The sequence below is a fragment of the Oncorhynchus kisutch genome, linkage group LG5 (genome assembly GCF_002021735.2).
Source record: "Oncorhynchus kisutch isolate 150728-3 linkage group LG5, Okis_V2, whole genome shotgun sequence".
Classification (NCBI taxonomy): Eukaryota; Metazoa; Chordata; class Actinopteri; order Salmoniformes; family Salmonidae; genus Oncorhynchus; species Oncorhynchus kisutch.
This window is the reverse complement of record NC_034178.2, coordinates 21,551,934-21,573,738: the sequence shown is the minus strand read 5'-3', so window position 1 is coordinate 21,573,738 and position 21,805 is coordinate 21,551,934. Positions and strand designations below refer to the sequence as shown.

Below are 21,805 nucleotides of genomic sequence, written 5' to 3'. Positions count from 1 at the left end.
GTTCTTGCACAACAAAAAAAGAGGAAAGATCACTAATCTTGTCCGTGATGGAAAAAAGAAAAGAGTGTCCAGATGCGAAAGACATAATATGGATTCCCTATTTCTTAGATATGCCCAAATATGCGTGAATGATGAATTCTCAATGCAGAGTTACCTAATTGTGTCTTAACAGGGGCATCGTAATGTTTCAGTTGAAGGGACTGAGAAAAGGAAAGAGCTATTAGATTGTGTTATTGATGTTGCTGATTTTAGGGGGAAATGAGACCATTTAACATGGTGAAACCTCAGTCTCAAACTAAACACAGGTCTCTAATGAACTAGAAATGGTTAGTTTCAGAACAAAGAACCAGAGCAGGATGACATATGTGACCAACATTTTATCAAATGCTCTCTAATAAAAAAAAACATTTCTTTGTTGGTGCCATTGTCACTGTGTCATTGTAAAAGCTTTCTCATCGTATCTTCATCATTCTCAGAGATGCTGCTTACCAGGCTTCGCCTTGTGTAAACAGTTGAGGGTTGAGACAGGTGAAGTACATAAGAGGAGAGGGAAATCCCCTATATAATAAAGCCTTGCATGCATCTATAATCACATTTGTGTAAGGGAATACAGTTGAGAAGAGGCGTTTTTAGATAATTTTTTGTTTTTTTTCTAGACATATTTCATGTGATTCTACGTAATTTACATGATAGCAGACATTAACAGAATATTTTGTAATACCGCAGAAATGACCGAAATGAGTGGCTACTCTGACAGTAACAAATTGAGAGCAATAAAAAACGCAAACAATAGCCCAGGCCAAAGAAGAGACAGACGGATTGCGCAAAATTAGGAGGACCATTGATACAGTGAGTGTACAAAACATTAAGAACACCTTCCTAATATTGAGATGCACCCCGTTTTGCCTTCAGAACAGCTTCAATTCGTCGGGGGATGGACTCTACAAGGTGTCGAAAACATTCCACAGGGATGCTCGTCCATGACTCAAATGGTTGTCAAATCAAATTTTATTGCTCACATACACGTGTTTAGCAGACATTATTGTAGGTGTAGTGAAATGTTTGTGCTACTAGCTCTGACAGTGCAGTAGAATCTAACAAGTAATATCTAACAATTTCACATACCAAATACACACAAATCTAAAGAAAAGGAATGGAATTAAGAATGTATAAATATATGGATGAGCAATGTCAGAGTGGCATAGACTAAGATACAGTATAATAGAATACAGTATATACATATGAGATGAGTAATGCAAAATATGTAAACATTATTAAAGTGACTAGTGTTCCATTTATTAAAGTGGCCTGTGAATTCAAGTCTATGTATATAGGCAGCAACCTCTAATGTGCTATTGATGGCTATTTAACAGTCTGATTGTATTGAGATAAAAGCTGTTTTTCAGTCTCTCGGTCCCAGCTTTGATGCACTTGTACTGACCTTGCCTTCTGGACAACAGCAGGGTGAACAGGCAGTGACTCAGGTGGTTGTTGTCCTTGATGATCTTTTTGGCATTCCTGTGACATTGGGTGCTCTAGGTGTCTTGGAGGGCAGGTAGTTTCCCCCAGTGATGCGTTGGGCAGACCGCACCACCCTCTGGAGAGCTTTGCGGTTGCAGTGTTTCAGTTGCCATACCAGGTGGTGATACAGCCCGACATGATGCTCTCAAGTGTGCATCTGTAAAACTTTGTGAGGGTTTTAGATGCCATGTCAAATTTCTTCAGCCTCCTGAGGTTGAAGAGGCGCTGTTGCACCTTCAATTTCAGTTTGTCAGAGTTGTGTATGCCGAGGAACTTAAAGCTTTCCATCTTCTCCACTGCGGTCCCATTGATGTGGATTGCCATACCAGGTGGTGATACAGAACGACAGGATGCTCTCAAGTGTGCATCTGTAAAGATTTGTGAGGGTTTTAGGTGCCATGCCAAATTTCTTCAGCCTCCTGAGGTTGAAGAGGTGCTGTTGCACCTTCAATTTCAGTTTGTCAGAGTTGTGTATGCCGAGGAACTTAAAGCTTTCCATCTTCTCCACTGCGGTCCCGTTGATGTGGATAGGGGGGTGCTCCCTCTGCTGTTTCCTGAAGTCCATGATCATCTCCTTTGTTTTGTTGAGTGAGAGGTTATTTTCCTGGCACCACACTCCAAGAAATTATAGTATACTGATATTCTAGTTTTTCTTGTTAGGGCACCTTGCTTATGTAAATTGAAATGCTTGGAATGTTTTGGCCTGTGAAACACATTAACCAATGCCCACGTTAGTTTCTACTCCCGTCATTGACAACCACTTTTCTGGTTTAGCTGGAGGACAGAAATTCAGTAAGATAGACAGGCATCTACAGATGCATGTGGACCAAGAGTCACTGTTGTCCATAGTGACTCACAAAGGACAGTACAGGTACCAGACGGTACCAGATGTTTCCTTTTGGAATAACCTCAGCTCCAGGCCTTGTTTCAGAGAGCTATGGACCAGATACTGAGCGGGCACACCGGGTCCAATGTTACCTCGATGTTCAACTCATCACCGGCAATGACAAGCAGGAGCACCTGATTAACCTGGACACTACACTATAGTACAGTCTGAGGGTCCGGAAGGAAAAATTCACGTTTTTTCGGCCTTCTGTAGAGTACCTGGGCCGACAGGATGCAGTTCGGGGCTCCACATGGCACCATTAAAAGTGAAGGCTCCAACCCCACAGAATGTGAGTCAGCTGAGATCATTCTTGGGTATTGTCGGAAGGGGCCACAGTGTCTCCCAACCCCTCCTCTCTCAGCCTCCAGTATTTATGCTGCCGTAGTTTATGTGTCGGGGGGCTAGGGTCAGTCTGTTATATCTGGGGTATTTTTCCTGTCTTATCCAGTCTCCTGTGTGAATTTATGTATGCTCTCTCTATTTTTCTCTCTTTCTTTCTTTCTCTCCGTCTTTCTCTCTCTCTGAGGACCTGAGCCCTAGGACGATGCCTCAGGACTACCTGGCCTGATGACTCCTTGCTGTCCCCAGTCCACCTGGCCGTGCTGCTGCTCCAGTTTCAACTGTTCTGCCTGCGGCTATGGAACCCTGACCTGTTCACCGGAGTGGGAGCGGTAGAGATACTCTGAATGATTGGCTATGAAAAGCCAATTGACATTTACTCCTGAGGTGCTGACCTGTTGCACCCTCGACAACCACTGTGATTATTATTATTCGACCCCGCTGGTCATCTATGAACATTTGAACATCTTGGCTGTGTTCTGTTATAATCTCCACCTGGCATAGCCAGAAGAGGACTGGCCACACCTAATAGCCTGGTTCCTCTTTAGGTTTATTCCTAGGTGCTGGCTTTTCTAGGGAGTTTTTCCTAGCCATCATGCTTCTACACCTGCATTGCTTGCTGTTTGGGGTGTTAGGCTGGGTTTCTGTACAGCACTTTGTTACATCAGCTGATGCAAGAAGGGCTTTATAAATACATTTTGATTGATTGATTTGACTACTGATGTACTTCGCAAAGTTTGTGCCGATCCTAGCTAACATTTTAAAGCCACTGCATGAATTTATGAACAAACCAAACAGTGGAAGTGAACAGACAGATGTGAGGAGGACTTCAAGAAAGTGAAAACAACCTTAGCTCAGTCAGAGGCCCTCATGCACTTCAACACCAACTTGCCATTACAGTTGGCATGTGATGCATCGCCTTATGGCGTGAGCGCTCACACATCATGCCATCAGGTGAAGAAAGGCCAATCGCTTTCACATCACGGACCTTAAGTAAAGCCGAGAGCAATTATGCACAGCGTGAAGCACTGGCCATCGTGTTCGGAGTTAAGAAATACAATTTTCAGTTTCTGTTTGGCCGAAGATTCACACTTCTGACGGACCATAGACCCCTCACCTCCATCTTTGGTCCCCACATCGGCATTCCGTCACTTGCAGCCTAATATTACGATATCAAGTACAGAAGGTCTCACCAGCATTGCAATGCAGACGGCCTCTCAAGGCTTCCCTTACATGTCGCACACATTGAGGATAACGCAACTCGTTAGCGATAATGGCCCCCAACTGGTGTCTGAAGAGTTCCGGTCATTCATGAAATTAAATGGAATTCAGCACACCAAGTCAGCGCCGTATCACCCTGCAACAAACGGCTTGCTGGAAGATTTGTCCAGACAATGAAGCAAGCTTTAAAATCATCACAAGGGAACGGGTCCCTCAATAGATGCATAAACACCTCCCTGTTGACCTACAGAAACACTCCCCATGCTACAACCTTGACCTCCAAAGACTAAACAGGTCGTATAGACACAACCGAGAGCACAGGTGGAGAGACAGAGCAAAGCAAAAGACAAAAGCTTCAGAGATGGAGAGAGAGTTTTTGCTTGGAACTACTGTAAAGGTCCAAAGTGGATACCAGCCACAGTGGTTGCACAAACAGGCCCTTCACACACCAGAGAACATAATCTGGAGAAGACACGTGGCTCAACTGTTGCCAGGAACAGAGATGACAGAAATGACTCATGTCAAGTGACAAACAAAGATCAGCTACTGGAGACCTACTATGACTAAGAGCCATTACCTGAACCTACAAATTTGGAAAGTGCTCCAGACTCACCTGAACCAGCCAGAGTGCTTACTCATGGTACTGTTGCACCCCAGTCTGGGCATACACCATCACCACTCAGACTCAGAGACAATGTGACTGTAGACTCACCTCTACGTCGCCATTACCCTGCATGAGAAAGACGACCCCCTGACAGGTTGACTATTTAGTTCAGACTAACCTCCGACATTGGGGCAGAATACACCCCAGGGTTAAGTCTGGGAACTGAGGCAGTCTACCCTCTTTCCCTAGTTCAGAAAAGGTTATTCTGAAAAGTGTATTTATTTACATTAAGAGAACTGTTATGTTAAAAAGATAATAATATATAAAACAGTGAATATTTACTTTTTCCTTATGAGGTATCAAAAGTAAAGTGGAGGAATATGTTGTGTATACGTTGTGTGGTGCCCTAAAGTTTGTCGCTTTAGGGCACCAGTAACGCCCCCCTGTTTACATACATTGGAATGCTTGGAATGTTTTGTCCTGTGAAACGCATTAAACAATGCCCACATTAGTTTCTACTCCCGTCTCATGTTCTGTCCTTATATTAGTTGTATACATGTAATTAATACAGTGTGCTATACAACACCAATGCTTCCCACAGTTGTGTCAGGGTGGCTGGATGTCATTTGGGTGGTTGCCCAGTCTTGAAACTATTGAGCATACCCTGTTCAAAGGCACTTACATATTTTGTCTTTCCCATTCGCCCTCTGAATGGCACACATACACAATCCATGTCTCAATTGTCTCAAGGCTTAAAAATCCTTCTTGTACATGTCTCCTCCCCTTCATATACACTGATTGAAGTGGATTTAACCCTCCTGTTGTGTTCGTTTCATGTTAATTAATTATGTGTTCCAGGTCCATAATGACCGCCCCATTATATCGGATTATAAATCCATAATAATACATATATTATCACTTAATGTTGTGTTAGATCTTTTATCAACTTAAGTTCTTGTGAAGATTACAAGTTTTGAACTCCTACTTGCTGTTTATGGCCTGTAGGCCTCATTGACCTGAGCTCATTCAACTCATTTTTGAGTAAAAAAAAGCATAATGTATGGATTATTTTGACTATAACAAATAATCAGATGAAACATATTGTGCTATTTATCACAGACTACTTTGTGTTCAAGTTTAACAAGGACGTTTGTTTTGAAACCATTTAAAATGTTCAAATAGTGGCAGGATTTTATGTCATCAACCCGGGACATGGCGTATCTCGTTGGCCATGGGGTCATCCTGATAACATTTTCAGCTGACAGCTGACCTCTCCTCTCAGGTGGGGATGAAGACCAGGACAAATTCCCATTGTTTGACCCAGAATGTAACAACAACCTCAGCAGGGCCCTCTTCCTCATCACTGGAATGTAACAACAACCTCAGCAGGGCCCTCTTCCTCATCACTGGAATGTAACAACAACCTCAGCAGGGCCCTCTTCCTCATCACTGGAATGTAACAACAACCTCAGCAGGGCCCTCTTCCTCATCACTGGATTGTTCCACATCGGTTGTCTCTTGGTCTGGATCATAATCTGTGTTGTCTTCAACTTCTGACACTTCCTCCTCTAATGCATCTTCACGGTCAGTTTCCTGGCCTCTGTCCTCCTCACCAGTGTCATGATCAAAGATATGATCAAGAGCCTCACATACAGTATATCGTTTGGTCATTGTGCTGCCACAGAATGAATTGTGAGCAAGGCCTCAAAAAGGCTTTATACACCAGAGATGCGAGAAAAGTTCTATATATTATTGAAACAATGTAGCGATTGTTTGTGAGAATGCCAACAGGTTTGGTTCCCATGGGGGAAAGATTATATTGGGGAAAGGTTCCCGTGGGGGTTGCCATGGAAGCCAGGAAGAGGAGTGAGGTGTGTGTGTGTGCGCGCGTGTGCGTGTGTGTGTGTGCTCAAACAAACATGCATGTGGGGGTCTGGGAGAGGAAGTGTGTCCATTTGATGAATGGGCATGTGCCTGAACTAAATTGTATACACTAATTATAGTCTCACCCATTAATTTCTAATGACTGGTCATTTTTGACTGGGAACACTACAGGTGTACAAAATTTTATGAAAATCCTCAACATTTATTTTGTGTGTTCAGATGCCCTTTGTGGACAAAATCATGGACCCTTATGACAATCAGAATAAATTAAGGACATTTTTCAGATAGAAAACTTGTAAATCGGTCCAATTCGACCGGAACACAGCAGGAGGGTTAACGAGTGACATCAATAAGGGATCAAAGCTTTCACCTGGATTCACCTGGTCAGTCTATGTTATGGAAAAAGGAGGTGTTCCTGTTTTGTACACTCAGTGTGCATGAATCATGAGGCAAATGAGTAAAAAAAACAGAGATTTGCCCCTCTTTTCAATGCTTTGCATCAATATATTTTATTAAAGGAAATAAAAAAAGGCCTCTCCACATGTTTTCCGGCAGCCCCACCTCCAGCACCCCTACTTCCTGTGGCTATGTCTGCACTTAGCAGCCGAGGGATGTGTTGATTACAACTGTTACACTATGGTACGTGTGATGAATTTTTAAATGATTATTTGAGGAAGGGTTTCAGTCGTATAGCCATTTGCAACGATTATATTCACTGTCCCTACTCTCATAAATGTTTTAATAGAACACCCACATACTTCCAGGCAGAAAGACAGAATGTGGTATCAGAAAAACAACAAAAGATTGAATATGAGACCATTTTAAGTACAATTGCATAGCAGGAGCTGTAATCCTAACTGTTATTCATTTTTAATAAAGGTTCTTACACAGGGACAGATACTTGTATTTCTGATTTTAAAAAAGCTTTGTCTGTAGTGGTTAATATATTGATTTGTTTTATTCATAATTTTATTCATAATTTTTTTACTTATTAGCCCTGTTACCAAACAAAACGATTGTATAATCTATAGACCCTTGATTACAACATTGACCCCCCCATGAGATATAAATTCATTTGAAAAAGGTGTTTATGTTCAATAAAAAGGAACAGGATACAAAAGGCTTTCAAAGGAAATGGATTGTACAGACAATCTGATTGGACATTTAATTAGTCTTCAGGATAAATATAGGAGTATTACTTTTTTGCTCTTTATCTTAGTCTCAGATTGCACTCAAAACTTAATCTCAATGACATTCATCTCTATTTGGGTGAATCTTTGACAATGCCCAAAAAACTATACCAAGCTATGATTGTAATTCTTCCAAAATGAATCAATGTAACGTATCTGTCATAGAGGAAATTTGACTGCCCTTGCTGCTTATGAAGAGCTTAGTTTCATATCAACTTAATCTTTGCGTCTCAATTGTTGGCAGACATCAAATTCAATCAGCCTATGTCAAATCTTATATAACATTTCCAGGATGTAAGACATACATTTTAAAGAGATTAGAGATTGGGATATACTGTATATTTTGCTTAGGGTACAGTATTACCGCCACACTGGTATTCACGACTCATGACTGCAGTCAAATTCCACGTGACTGTTTAGTCATGGTAATTAGACTTCTCCAAGCTCTGATGCTGCTTATGGTCATTAGTAGCCTACCAAACTGGCTAACTGCTTGGTACTCAGCACTCTATTGTCCCTCTAATCATACTGACATCAATGCAAATGTGATCGAAAATCAAATCAAAGACTTCCTGAGAAGCTACATTTCTATAGGCTATGCAATTGCGTGAGAAAACATAGTTTTGATGGCCTCTATTAAAAAGAGGGTCCCATCCCATCAGCTTTCTATAGGCTTAGGCCTACTATATTTATTTCTAAACATTCCTAATATTAAGCACATTGCTTCGCTTTACAACAGGAGTATAGCCTATCTGGTTGGCATGAAAATGAACTACGGGAAAAGAGTCCTCCATTCAATATTTAAGTGCATAGATGACATGAACAGTATTTATCCCTCTGCCCCTGTTCCAAGAAAGGTGCATGATAGTTGTCAAATCTAAATCAAAAACAAAATTCACACATATATTATTTAGTATACACTACCGTTCAAACGTTTGGGGTCACTTATAAATGTCCTTGTTTTTGAAAGAAAAGCACATTTTTTGTCCCTTAAAATAACATAAAATCGATCAGAAATACAGCGTAGACATGGTTAATGTTGTAAATGACTATTGTAGCTGAAAACTGCATATTTGTTTATGGAATATCTACATAGGCATGCAGAGGGCCATTATCAGCAACCATCACTCCTGTGTTCCAATGTCACATTGTGTTAGCTAATCCAAGGTTATCATTTTAAAAGGCTAATTGATCATTAGAAAACCCTTTTGCAATTAGGTTAGCACAGCTGAAAACGGTTGTGCTTTCTTTACACTAGTTGAGTATCTGGAGCATCAGCATTTGTGGGTTTGATTACAGACTCAAAATGGCAAGAAACAAAGACATTTCTTTTGAAACTCATCCGTCTATTCTTGTTCTGAGAAATGAAGGCTATTCCATGCGAGAAATTGCCAAGAAACTGAAGATCTCATACAGTACTACTCCCTTCACAGAACAGCTCAAACTGTCTCTAACCAGAATAGAAAGAGGAGTGGGAGGGCCCGGTGCACAACTGAGCAAGAGGACAAGTACATTAGAGTGTCTAGTTTGAGAAACAGACACCTCACAAGTCCACAACTGGCAGCAATGTCAACAGTGAAGAGGTGAGTCCGGGATGCTGGCCTTCTAGGCAGAGTTGCAAAGAAAAAGCCATATCTCAGACTGGCCAATAAAAATAAAAGATTAAGATGGGCAAAATAACACAGACACGGGACAGAGGAACTCTGCCTAGAAGGCCAGCACCCCGGATTTGCCTCTTCACTGTTGACGATGAGACTGAACCCTTTTGAATCTTTTGGAGAAATATATTTCTATTTTAGTGTTTTACATTTTATTTTATTCAGCTATGTTCAATTGTATTATTCATACTATATAATAATGGTCATTGTATTTTGTGTTTTCGTTATATATTTGGTCAGGCCAGGGTGTGACAGGTGTTTATGTTATTGTATTTCGTATTGGGGTTTGTAGTATTTGGGATCGCGGCTGATTAGGGGTGTTGTATAGGCTTGGCTGCCTGAGGCGGTTCTCAATCAGCAGTCAGGTGATTCTCGTTGCCTCTGATTGGGAACTGTATTTAGGTAGCCTGAGTTTCGCTTTGTCTTTCGTGGGTGATTGTTCCTGTCTCTGTGTTGTGTCACCAGATAGGCTGTATTAGGTTTCACGTTCCGTTTGTTGTTTTTGTATTTATTAAGTTATTTCATGTATCGTCACTTTTTCTTCATTAAAGAACATGAATAACCACCACGCTGCATTTCGGTCCGACTCTCTTTCAACAAACGAAGAACGCCGTTACAGAGTATGTAATTTTGTTCTTCTGAAATACACATTTTCTTCATATCATGTTTCTTTAGACTTGTCTAAAATAAATAAGGAATTTATTGTAATGGTATAGGCTATATTAAATAGATTTATTAGACTTTTAAAAAATGTAGTTGTTCCAAAGGTCTGCATCAGTGGCTTGTAGGCTATGCGTGGAAGCCAGGAGATGCTAAATGTGTTTATGTTAATTAACGGTCAATTACCGTGAGACCAACAGCCCTAATTGTGGTATATAATATTATAAAGGGTGAAAGGTTATAGACCTATTACAGTCAGTGTCCATATTTCAGATATTATTCTATTTAACCCATCTGAACAATACAGTTCCCTTGTGACTGTCGAAATTGTATAGTGCCAAACACTACGCTACTGTTCTGGCCCTGCTACCTTCTCTTTATTTTCAACTCTCCATTTTGCAGCTTTTCTCTTGTTGAAATATACTCCAACATTGTCCTTTTCACCTCAGTGGATTGACGTAAACGTTTTCTGCACAACTTCCCAATTGCATTTGGCAATTGCGTGTATTTGGCGCTTGTAGAGGTTGGCCCTAAAGCTTAGACTTGACAAAAGAATGAAAGAAAAATCTCAACATAACCACTTTACACAAGAATTGCACAATAATTATACATGTATATATTTTTTTACATGTTGTTCTCTCTTTATTCAACCTGCCCAGCACCCTTCATCCACACAATATTTAATGACCCTAAACCTGATCGCCCTGTGGATATAACTGTGGGGACTGTGGATTATGAGTCAACCTGCGCATCAGTAGCGTACAGTACATTTTAACTCAGCAAAAAAAGAAACATCCCGTTTTCAGGACCCTGTCCTTCAAAGATAATTTGTAAAAATCCAAATAACTTCACAGATGTTCAATGTAAAGGGTTTAAGCACTGTTTCCCATGCTTGTTCAATGAACCATAAACAATTAATTAAACATGCACCTGTCAAACGGTCATTAAGACACTAACAGTTTACACGGTGGGCAATGAAGGTCACAGTTATGAAAACTTAGGACAATAAAGAGGCCTTTCCACTGACTCTGAATAACACCAAAATAAAGATGCCCAGGGTCCCTGCTCATCTGCATGAACGTACCTTAGGCATACTGCAAGAAGGCATGAGGACTGCATATGTGGCCAGGGCAATAAATTGCAATGTACTGTGAGACGCCTAAGACAGCGCTACAGGGAGACAGAATGGACAGCTGACCGTCCTCGCAGTGGCAGACCACGTGTAACAACACCTGCACAGGATTGGTACATCCGAACATCACACCAGCGGGACAGGTACAAGATGGCAACAACAACGGCCCGATTTACACCAGGAATGCACAATCCCTCCATCAGTGCTCAGACTGTCCGCAATAGACTGAGAGAGGCTGGACTGAGTGCTTGTAGGCCTGTAGTAAGGCAGGTCCTCACCAGACATCATCGGCAACAACGTCGCCTATAAGCACAAGCCCACCGCTGCTGGACCAGACAGGACTGTAAAAAGTGCTCTTCACTGACAAGTTGCGGTTTTGTCTCACCAGGGGTGATGGTCGGATTCACGTTTATCGTGGAAGGAATTAGCTTTACACCAAGGCCTGTACTCTGGAGCAGGATCGATTTGGAGGTGGAGGGTCCATCATGGTCTGATGTGTTTGATTGTGTCACAGCATCATCGGACTGAGCTTGTTGTCATTGCAGGCAATCTCATCGATGTGCGTTACAGGGAAGACATCCTCCTCCCTCATGTGGTACCCTTCCTGCAGGCATGACATGACCCTCCAGCATGACAGTGCCACCAGCCATACTTTTCGTTCTGTGTGTGATTTCTTGCAAGACAGGAATGTCAGTGTTCTGCCATGGCCAGCAAAGAGCCCAGATCTCAATCCCATTGAGCACATCTGGGAACTGTTGGTTTGGAGGGTGAGGGCTAGGGCCATTCCCCCCAGAAATGTCTGGGAACTTGCAGGCGCCTTGGTGGAAGAGTGGGGTAACATCTCACAGCAAGAACTGGCAAATCTGGTGCAGTCAATGACCTTTGCAGCAGAGGTATCTCTGGGTCTTCCAATCCTGTGGTGGTCCTCATGAAAGCCAATTTCATCATAGTGCTTAATGGTTTTTGAGACAGGCACTTGAAGAAACTTTCAAAGTTCTTGAAATTTTCCGGATTGACTGACCTTCATGTCTTAAAGTAATGATGTGCTGTCGTATATCTTTGCTTATTTGAGTTGTTCTTGACATGATATGGCCTTGGTCTTTTACCAAATAGGGCTATCTTCTGTATACCAACCCTACCTTGTCACAACAAAAGTGATTGGATCAAATGCATTAAGAAGGAAAGATATTCCACAAATGAACTTTTAACAAGGCACGCCTGCTGATTGAAATGCATTCCAGGTGACTACGTCATGAAACTGGTTGAGAGAATGCCAAGCGTGTCCAATACTGTCATCAAGGGAATGGGTGGCTACTTTGAATAATACCAAATATATTTTGATTTGTTTAACACTATTTTGGATACTACATTATTCCATATGTGTAATTTCATAGTTTTGATGTCTTTAATATTATTCTACAATGTAGAAAAAAAAACTTGAATGAGTAGGTTTGTCCACATTTGACTGGTACTGTACATGCTCATGCATACACATATGAGCATCCCCCAATTCCCCCTGTACCATCATCACAATCACACATACGCATTACATACATGCACACATTAACCACACACTTGGAATTCAACATATTGGCGTGCTGTGTGTGTGTCTGTGAGACGTGCTGTGAAAGGAAATGTGAAACATGCTTTGTCAGGCCTCAGCTCTCTCTGAAGAGCTTTCCCTTACCCTCTTCATTACCACACGCACACGTGTACAGACACACACACAAACACAGCCTTTATTACCAAGCTGTACCAGTGGGGTTTATCCTCAGGCCTGTCATTATAAGCCCCATAGAGAGAGAGGGGAGAGCAGAGGGGAAGGTGAAAGTAGAAATAGAGGCCTTTCAGCATGTGAAGAGCCTTTCTGATTAACTTGGGCCCAGTTTGAGTGGCCGATCAGTGTTGACTGGTGCGTCAGTGTTTAAAAAACAAAAGCCTATGTTGTTTATATGGTGCCTTAAATCCCTTAACGTTCCATGTTAAGAAGAAAAAGCAAGGATTAGCTGTTCTCAACGGGCCTCCCTGGTCGAGTCCTTGAAGACACTTGGCTTATTCTCTTCCTTGCATTATAAGGATATTTGACATGGCTTTTGATAGTCTTGAAGTTCTTGACAAGGCCCACAAGCACATCTTGAGTGCTAGGTTAGACATAAAAAAGAAGATGTCATTGGGGAAAAGACTCCATGCTGTGTGAGTAGCTTTATTTCATGTTTCTTTCACTACAATAGCACATTGTCCCCTTGTCCTCATCACAATTTGATGAGAATTGCAGTATGTTAACTCATTTTTTGTTTAAAATATCCCTGTCCCTTCCCCGGTACGAAAGGTTGTTTTTAAAGCTTGAGTCTTTTAAATCAAAAAGCTGCAGTTGGCAAGGAAGTAAAGGAAAGTCATATATCCTGCTGGTAAATCAAATACCCATCTCTTAATAGTGTGAGGACATAAGCCAGGAGACACATTAGATCCTGCCTCATAAATATTCAGTCAGTTAACAGAGGAGGGAAGGTGTTTTAAAGAGTGATCAATCCAGGAGAGGCTGCGTCCCCCAGATCATCAGAGCGTTCCTCCATGTCTTCCTCACTACTCCCTGAAGGGAGATGAGTGACCTGTGTGAGAGTGAAGAAAGTGTGTCCGTGTATGTGCGAGCGTGCACGTGTCTGTGTGTGCCTGTGTGGCAGGCCAGCCCCTCCGTGGCAGTAGCAGCGGCGACTTAGGAGAGAAAGAACTGTTGGAGATAAATGTTATATTGCAGAGTCCTCCTCTCAGATCATGGCGAGCGGAGAGATTAATGCTGGCCCAGGAGACCAGCCTTGGAGGTCGAGCAAAGCCATCTTCTCCTTGCCCAGAAATAATGCAAACAAATTAACATGCATTTGGGCTCGGCATGAATTCTAGGCCAGACAACGGTCCACTGCCCATCATCTATGAAAAGCTTATGAAGGGCAATGGTAATAGAAAGCACTAAAGCATGGCAGTCTAAAGAGAGAGCCATATAAATCATTAAATGTGCCTGAACTCTAAGAAATGCAGAAACTTAAAAGCTACGAGATCTTTTAAAAAGGCCCTTTTTTTCATCAGAATATTAAAAATGATCCAATGTCAATTTGAACGTTTTCCAAAACTTCTTCATGGATGGGATTTACCTAACAAAACAGCAAATCCGGATATTGGAGAGTGTCCATTTGATCCTCCAGGAGGGGGAAACATGTGTAGGTTGGTATTTTCAGGGCAATCAGCCAAGGACAGAGAGAGAGACTGCAGGATGAGTAAGATGAACTCTTGCTACCACAGCTCTCACAAGCACATTATCACCTTCATCTTCCAACGCACAGGGGGGAGATTTATCATAACGTGAGGGGAAAGACAATAAGAATAAATCCTGTTTGGTTGACAGTCAAGCGGAGGTCTATAGTTTATAGATCATTCACGCTCAGCGCAAAATGGATTAAAGGCATCTTCAGTCCACCTCCTAACGAGTCGAACACACCTCGCCACCGCGGGTGTTAGGGCCGGGTGGAAGAATGTGTGCCAGTCGGTGGGATGACACATGAGATGAAGCGACACGCTGGGAGCCAAAGATGTCACGTCCCTCATCGTCACCGTCTGTACTTGACTTTACTATTTATATTTTTGACAACTTTTACTCCACTACATTCCAAATGAAAATAATGTAATTTTTACTCCATACATTTTCGCTGACAGCCAAAAGTAGTCATTACATTTTGAATGCTCAGCAGGACAGGAAACTGGTCCAATTATATTGTTTATAAATATTTTTGAAATTACATTTACTTTTAAAACTTAAGTGCATTTAAAACCAAATACTTTTAGACGACTTTTAAGTAATATTTTACAGGGTGACTTTCACTTTTACTTGAGTCATGTTCTATTAACGTAACTTTACTTTTACTCAAGTATGAAAATGTGGTACTTACTCCACAACTGCCTGGTAGAGAGTAGTAATGGGTCTTGAATTTGACCTGAATGTAATAAGATAACAGTACATCCACTGTAATGGTCATACACCCAGGTGTTGGAGGATGTAGACGTGAATAGCAATGTGTGCTTTGTGTTTCCCCCTCGGCCCTGGTGTGCCACGACAAAGCCCACTCAAGCGCTGCAGGCTGCCAACACTCAAATCAGCCAGGCAGACAAGCGAGCAGGCCCCGGAGCATTTATGAGGCCCTTCTCCTCTCTACACCCCCCATCCCGGCACAAGATCTTTCTGACAGGTAAACACGGCGGCCGACACTTCAGAAAACATATGTTTCTTTCTGCTGCACTTCACACAGCCAAGCTAGCCCAGTACACAGAGGAGTTACAGTAGAGAGCTATTGAGCCGCGGCCAGCAGCACCTTTGTTCCACATCACCTCCACTCTGCCCCCGCTGTCTCCCCTCCCTCCCTCCTTCCTCACCCTTCCCTCTTCATCCTCTCTCCCTCCTGGTTGACTCTGATATGATGAAAACAGGCAGCCTCTTCCACATCGATCTGGGCCGCAGGTAGACACACACACACACACATACACACACACACATACGCACACACAGACTTGTGCACAAACGCAAATGCCCAAGAAGCGTAATTTGTCTATTGGTTCTGACTCATCTTCGTGCACTCGGACATCACGAACAGTGTCCGATCTTCAGCTCACATGAAACACACCACAATCGTGTGGTAGTTCGAACATGTCAAGCGGGGTTTGTTCTGATTCATGTAACTTAGGCTGAGGACCAACACCTTCTAGATGGAACACATTAACAGAGCCTGAACCGAGTAGAGATGCAGCACTGCGTAGCTTACTGTACAGAAAGATCTACCCCCTTGTCAACACTGTTCTCAGGTTAGCTTCTACAGCCCAATCCGAAGTGACTGGGCAATCTGTAACTGGTCCGAGAGCGGTCGGCTCACAACCCAAGAAAGGTCCTCTTCTTGTTTTTTAGCCTGTTTGGGGATGTATTACAAACTCCTCTTCATGCGGACCGTATTGATTTCTGCGCGTTCCGTTCAGCCTCCATTCCGGCTCCATTCAGAGCTGACATCTTCTACAGTTTCCTCCAGGGGGGCTCTGTTCATTGCCTTTGCCTTTGACAGTGATAATGTGTGGTGCAGCGTCTTCTCCACACATGCCTGATGAATGTCACAGTGAATGCCACCGCCCGTAGCTGTACATTAGCGAGAAAGCACTTTTTACATGGGACTGGATTAGCATAATGCAAGCGGGTGCGGCTGGCGGTCTCGCAGATCAGATAGTGTCTGTCAGCTGGAATTGGGAGCATTTCATCAGGCAAGAAGTGCTGTGGAAGCCCGCTGAGAGGGAGTGGGGCTTCTGAGACAGGGGGCCCAGGAGTGTGTGAGGGGGGGGGGGGGGGGGGGGGGGTGTGGTGGATACCTGCAGAGCCGGTGGCATGGAACCACTATAGCACATCATTTTCACCTAGCTAAATTGTTTACTGGTAAAGAGAGCGATGGTGGCTGCCAAAGGACCACACAAAGACACGCGCACAGAAATGTGAGCACATAAACACAGACGCATACACACACACACACAGAGGCACTTAGAGTAGCGCAAACTACCTTGAACACACATAGTCACAGCACCAACATACAAAAAGACAAAGGCCGAAGATTGGAGACAGACATTCATTGGCAGATTCACACACAGATACACTCCCAGACATATTCACCCTGCATAAACTTCAAAAGGTTTGAGAAGGCAGCAACTGTCCCACTGGACACAGACGTCAGTTCAACATCAAGTTTTGATTTACATTTGGTTGAGTTGTCAACTAATGGGAATTCAACGTAGAATCAACCCAAGAATATCACCCTGTCATTGAATAAAGATTAAACGTTGTGTAAAAAAAAAAATGAAATTCCCTTACATTGATGAGTTTTTGCAAATCCAACATCACGCCCTGATCTGTTTCACCCGTTCTTGTGATTGTCTCCACCCCCTCCAGGTGTCTCTTATTTTCCCTAGTGTATTTATCCCTGTGTTTCCTGTCTCTCTGTGCCAGTTCGTCTTGTATGTTTTCAAGTCAACCAGTGTGTTTTTCCCATGCTCCTGTTCTCCATTCTCTTTTTCTAGTCTTCCCAGTTGACCCTTTCCTGTTTTTTCTGGACTCCGTCCCGGCCTCCCTGACCCTTCTGTCTGCCCTGACATCCAGCCTGTCTGCCACGCTTTACCTCTTGGACTCAGAATCTGGTTTTGACCTTTTGCCTGTCCACGGCCATTCCCTTCCCTACTCCTTTTGGATGAAATAAACAACAAAGACTCTAACCATCTGCCTGCTTTGTCTGCATCTGGGTCTCGCCTTCTGCCCTTATATCCAATCAGTTTTCCAGACGGAGAACAAGAATGAGATTTGAGTAAAGCAGTGGGTAATGAGAGGGAAAGAACAGGGGGAAATAGATAAGAGAGAGAGATTAAGAAATACAGACTCAATGGAGAGAGAGAGAATTCAAATCAAAGTAGAGAAAGAGAATAAGAGAAAGAGAGAGAAGGATTATAGAAATACAGAGAAGAAAACTGCCAGAAAGTATAGAGACTAAATTGAAGGAGAGAGAAGTCAACAGAAAAAGAAGAAAGAGTGAAAGAACAGGAGAAAGAGAAAGGTGCAGAGAGAAAGAGAAAGAAAAGGGAAAAAGAGAGAGGGGACACTAACAGTGCTTCATTTTCTCCAGATCATTGGTGCTTCCCCACTGTGTTGGCGCTGCCACACGCAGCTCCTTCATCATGTCTCTCACCTGGAGAACAGAGACTTCCCACGGCTGCTCATCTGCTCACCTCAATTACCATTCCCCATCAGAGCCCCACAGGAGCCATTGCACGCACACACACATGCACAAGCAAACAGTCACATACAGACACAGTTGCACACATGCAGTCTCTCACACACACACACACACACACACACACACACACACACACACACACACACACACACACACACACACACACACACACACACACACACACACACACACACACACACACACACACACACACACACACACACACACACACACACACACACACACACACACACAGGGTTGATCTGATTAGCAGTCACTTTATTAAATGAAGTGTGTCTTTCTTCTGCATGCTGCATACGCTACCCACTGGGCCAATAATTACAACAACAAAAATGTCTCCCACCTACCCTATGCGTCCTGGTCAAAAGTAGTGCACTATAAAGGGAAAAGGGTGCCATTTGGGATGCAAACGGAGTGTCTCGGATGAATCAGGAAGTGTGAACTTCAGAAGCCGAAGGTGGGGTGGACCTTATGGAGGCAGGTGGTGCACAGTGAAGTCATTGATTCACTGTTGCAAGGAAAAATTTATTTGGTTCTCGTTTTCCACGTTTTGGAAAAAGTGACTGTTCTCACTTGTGATGAATTCGATAACCTTCACTTAGATAATGGAATATAGCTCCCATCATCAAAGAGGAAATAGCTGGTAATAGGAGCCCAATGTATACAGCACTGAAAGATGAGCAGTAGAAATCCACACACTATCCCTCAAACTAGGAGTAAAGCCTATCTACAGATTGTTAATTATTCTCTAGTTAGAAGGAACCCAGGAAGACCAGCAGTCGCTAAGGCGTCAGCTAATGGGGACCTAAATAAAGACGACCACATGAACGTAATAGAACACAGACAGAAACACAACACCGACAAAGAAACCACATTGTTCCACTCACCAGCACACTTGGTCCGGGTGATGAGTGGAGGTCCCGGGGGCCCCGTGCCTCCCTCGCCTGGCCGAGTCAGCAGAACCTTGATCTCGTACTCCACGTCGGGGTCCAAATGCCAAAGCTTGTAGGTGGGGGCATCCACGATGTGGGTCTCTGCCCAGTTGCCCGTGGTGGTGCGGTACTCCACCTCCTTCAGGATGATAGGTCCGTCCCCGATGATGGAGTTGGCGTTGGGCTTGATCCACAGGTAGGTGGCCCCCACCGCCAAGAGCTCCGGAGGGGCAATGGGTGTGGGGGGAGCTGAGGGGGCAGAGAGAGAGAGAGGACAATGGAGATTAGAATATAGGCCTAGGTCAGTGGTTCCCAAATGTATGTGGATAAATGATTGAGGTCACTGCAATTTCCTGATGTCAATTTGGGATTGTGTGTGAGAACATTTTGGGAACCCCTGTGATAGATAATGGTGGTTTTAAGGGTGCATGAATTGGCAGCATGATATGGACAGTTATGAATGAGTGCCATGGAGCATGTAAACTGTGTCATAACAATGTATGTAAACTGGTTATTATCAAACACTTTCACAAAGTGAAATCAAAACCAAACTTGAGTGGTACCCTTCTGCCAGAGGTAAATTGTATCTGAACTAAACTGAATGCCTGCGAGAGCATTGCATCTAATGAGGTGAAGTGCCTCACTCTTTCCCATATTCCCCTTCGCTGCATGCTACCCTGCTCTCCACTCAACCAGCGCAGCCCTGATACCCTGTGACATTATCCACAAGAGACAGCATAGGGCTTCCAGTGCATTGAACGGCTCCGTATCTCTCCTTCCTTCCTCTCGATAGGGGGTTACGGGATAAGAGAGACAGACAGTGAGAAAGATAAAAGAGAGAGAGAGACAGAGAGAGAGAGGGAGAGTGGGAGGATAACAAACAGAAAGACAGGGAGAGAGAGAGAGGCGAAAGAGTAGTAAAGCAGAGGAGTGGGTAGTAATCCTCGTCTGAGCATGGGAGACCACCCGTGAAGGTACCCAGCCATGCGTAGCAGCAGCAGACCCAGTCCCCCATTAGAGGGTGTTGCTCAGTGTGTGTTCCCATGTAATCAACTAAGCCAGATTACCAGGCCACATTTAGCTCCTCCATGGTTGGAAAGACTGCAGACTGTAGACAGAAACTGAAGAAGTTACAGATGCATTGAGGTCATACTCAGGGAGAGTTTACTCTATGACTAAAGAGAAATTAGGTAATAGTTGACTTGTATGGTGTCCATAATAAGCCAGTCTCAGAAGGAGTTGCTAAGGCTGTCCTAATATGGACACCATAATACTGCAGGTTAAGAAAGTCCACGTAACGGTTTAGAGCTAAGGCCAGGAATTTTGGCCTGACCCGCAGGAAAAACTGGGCCCAAGTTATAATGATGAAATTAACGTTAATACCACCGGTAGGGTGACATGGAGAGCATTCAAACGTCCTAACTATGCTATCATCATGGGGTTTAAATCTGCTGTTCTAATCCATCATAACGTTTTTGGGAAAAGTATTTTGTCAATCTTTGCCAGTTCCTTATGGAAGAATAATGGTCTGCTCTCTAAAGCAAAGTATTGTCTCTCAAACTTTTTCGGGGGGCTATTACAATATGCATTGTGCTTGCATTCTTGGGAGTAAATGCCTCATCTATCATCGGGCTCCTATTCATCTCAGGGACATGGTATCTCGGGAAGGTGCAGGATGATCATAAAGCATTGCTATTCCTCCCTTCCATTAATAAAGGTGCACTACTTCATTTATTTTGGTACATGCAAAGGCCTGTGTCAGCACAACCCTATCAGCAGCATGTTCTCACCGCCACTCCTCATTGGCTGGGGCCATTTGAACTGTGCCGCGGCACCGCCCATCAGAAAGATGCACAGATGTTGGAGTCTGAGTGATTTCTGGCACAGTGCGTAATTATGAAAATCCAGGTAAGTCATCATTACAAATGGTACAGTGAACACGTGCTAACAGGGAACAGGTGAGCAACATTTACAGGGTTGGTGAAAGCAAAGAAGGCACATGGTGTCGTTTTGCTTTGGTTGTGCATGGCGTATCTGGTGTGATAAAAGTAGCCAGATAGGTACATGAATAAAAGGCAAAAATTCCCACTTAAGAGGACAAGAGAGAGGAAAGGGCCAAGTGACTGTTGTTGTCTACCACCACTGTTGTCGGGTGTTGCATCCTTGCATCCTCTCTGGGAGGTATCCGGCCAAGCTCTCCGCTAAATGGGGTTAACTTAAATTTTTTGGTTTTGATATTTTTGCAGCATGGGCAAACCACACAACGGCTATCAGTGCGTGTTTCGGGTGCATTCAGGGGAAAAATCAGGGGAGACCAAGGTCCTGTTTGCCCTCGTCTTTATCACCTGGCACACTGCGGGGAGTTTCTGATAACATGGTCATAAACATGTCATAATAATAAAAGCTGACATAACTTGTCATAACCTGTCATAATATGGCCATAACACTGTCATGACCCATATATTTACACCTGTTGTGACATATATTGCATTATTTTAAAGCTGGTTATGACATAATAGCTTTTTCCCTGCCAAGAAGTTTCCGTTTCGTTTGAAATGTTGTCTCTTAAAACTTTTGTTTTGTTGTAATGAAGAGTATATTACATAAACATACTGTTGACACGTAGGCTATGGTGTAATGGAATGTTTTGCCTTGTGTGGTAGGTTTTGTGGGTTTTGACACTTATGTAGGTGTCATAACCAGCCATGAAATTAAATAATTATGTTTTAAAAACAACAGGTCTAAATATATGTGCCATGACAGTGTTATGATCATATTATAACTTGTCATATTATAATATAACCATAGCCAGATAACGTGTTAAAGTGTTACTGAGTTGGTAAATTGGGGATATTCCATAAGGCTTTAACAATCTCAAGGTATCAGATCAAGCCCCAGTTGGCACAGGAAGGAAGCTAGAGGTAAAAGGGGAGGAAAACATATACCAGAAAAAGGAA

General features: G+C 43.1%; 1 protein-coding gene across 4 annotated transcripts in view; it reads right to left on the bottom strand.

Annotated features, from left to right (window-relative positions):
- LOC109890760 (receptor-type tyrosine-protein phosphatase T-like) overlaps positions 1-21,805 on the bottom strand; it is a 484,190-nt gene that overhangs the window by 270,595 nt on the left and 191,790 nt on the right. For all 4 annotated transcript variants that reach the window (XM_031824663.1, XM_031824659.1, XM_031824662.1 and 1 more), the window contains one exon: positions 18,804-19,097. In XM_031824663.1, the coding sequence (XP_031680523.1) occupies positions 18,804-19,097 (294 nt within the window). The remainder of the gene's footprint in view (positions 1-18,803; positions 19,098-21,805) is intronic.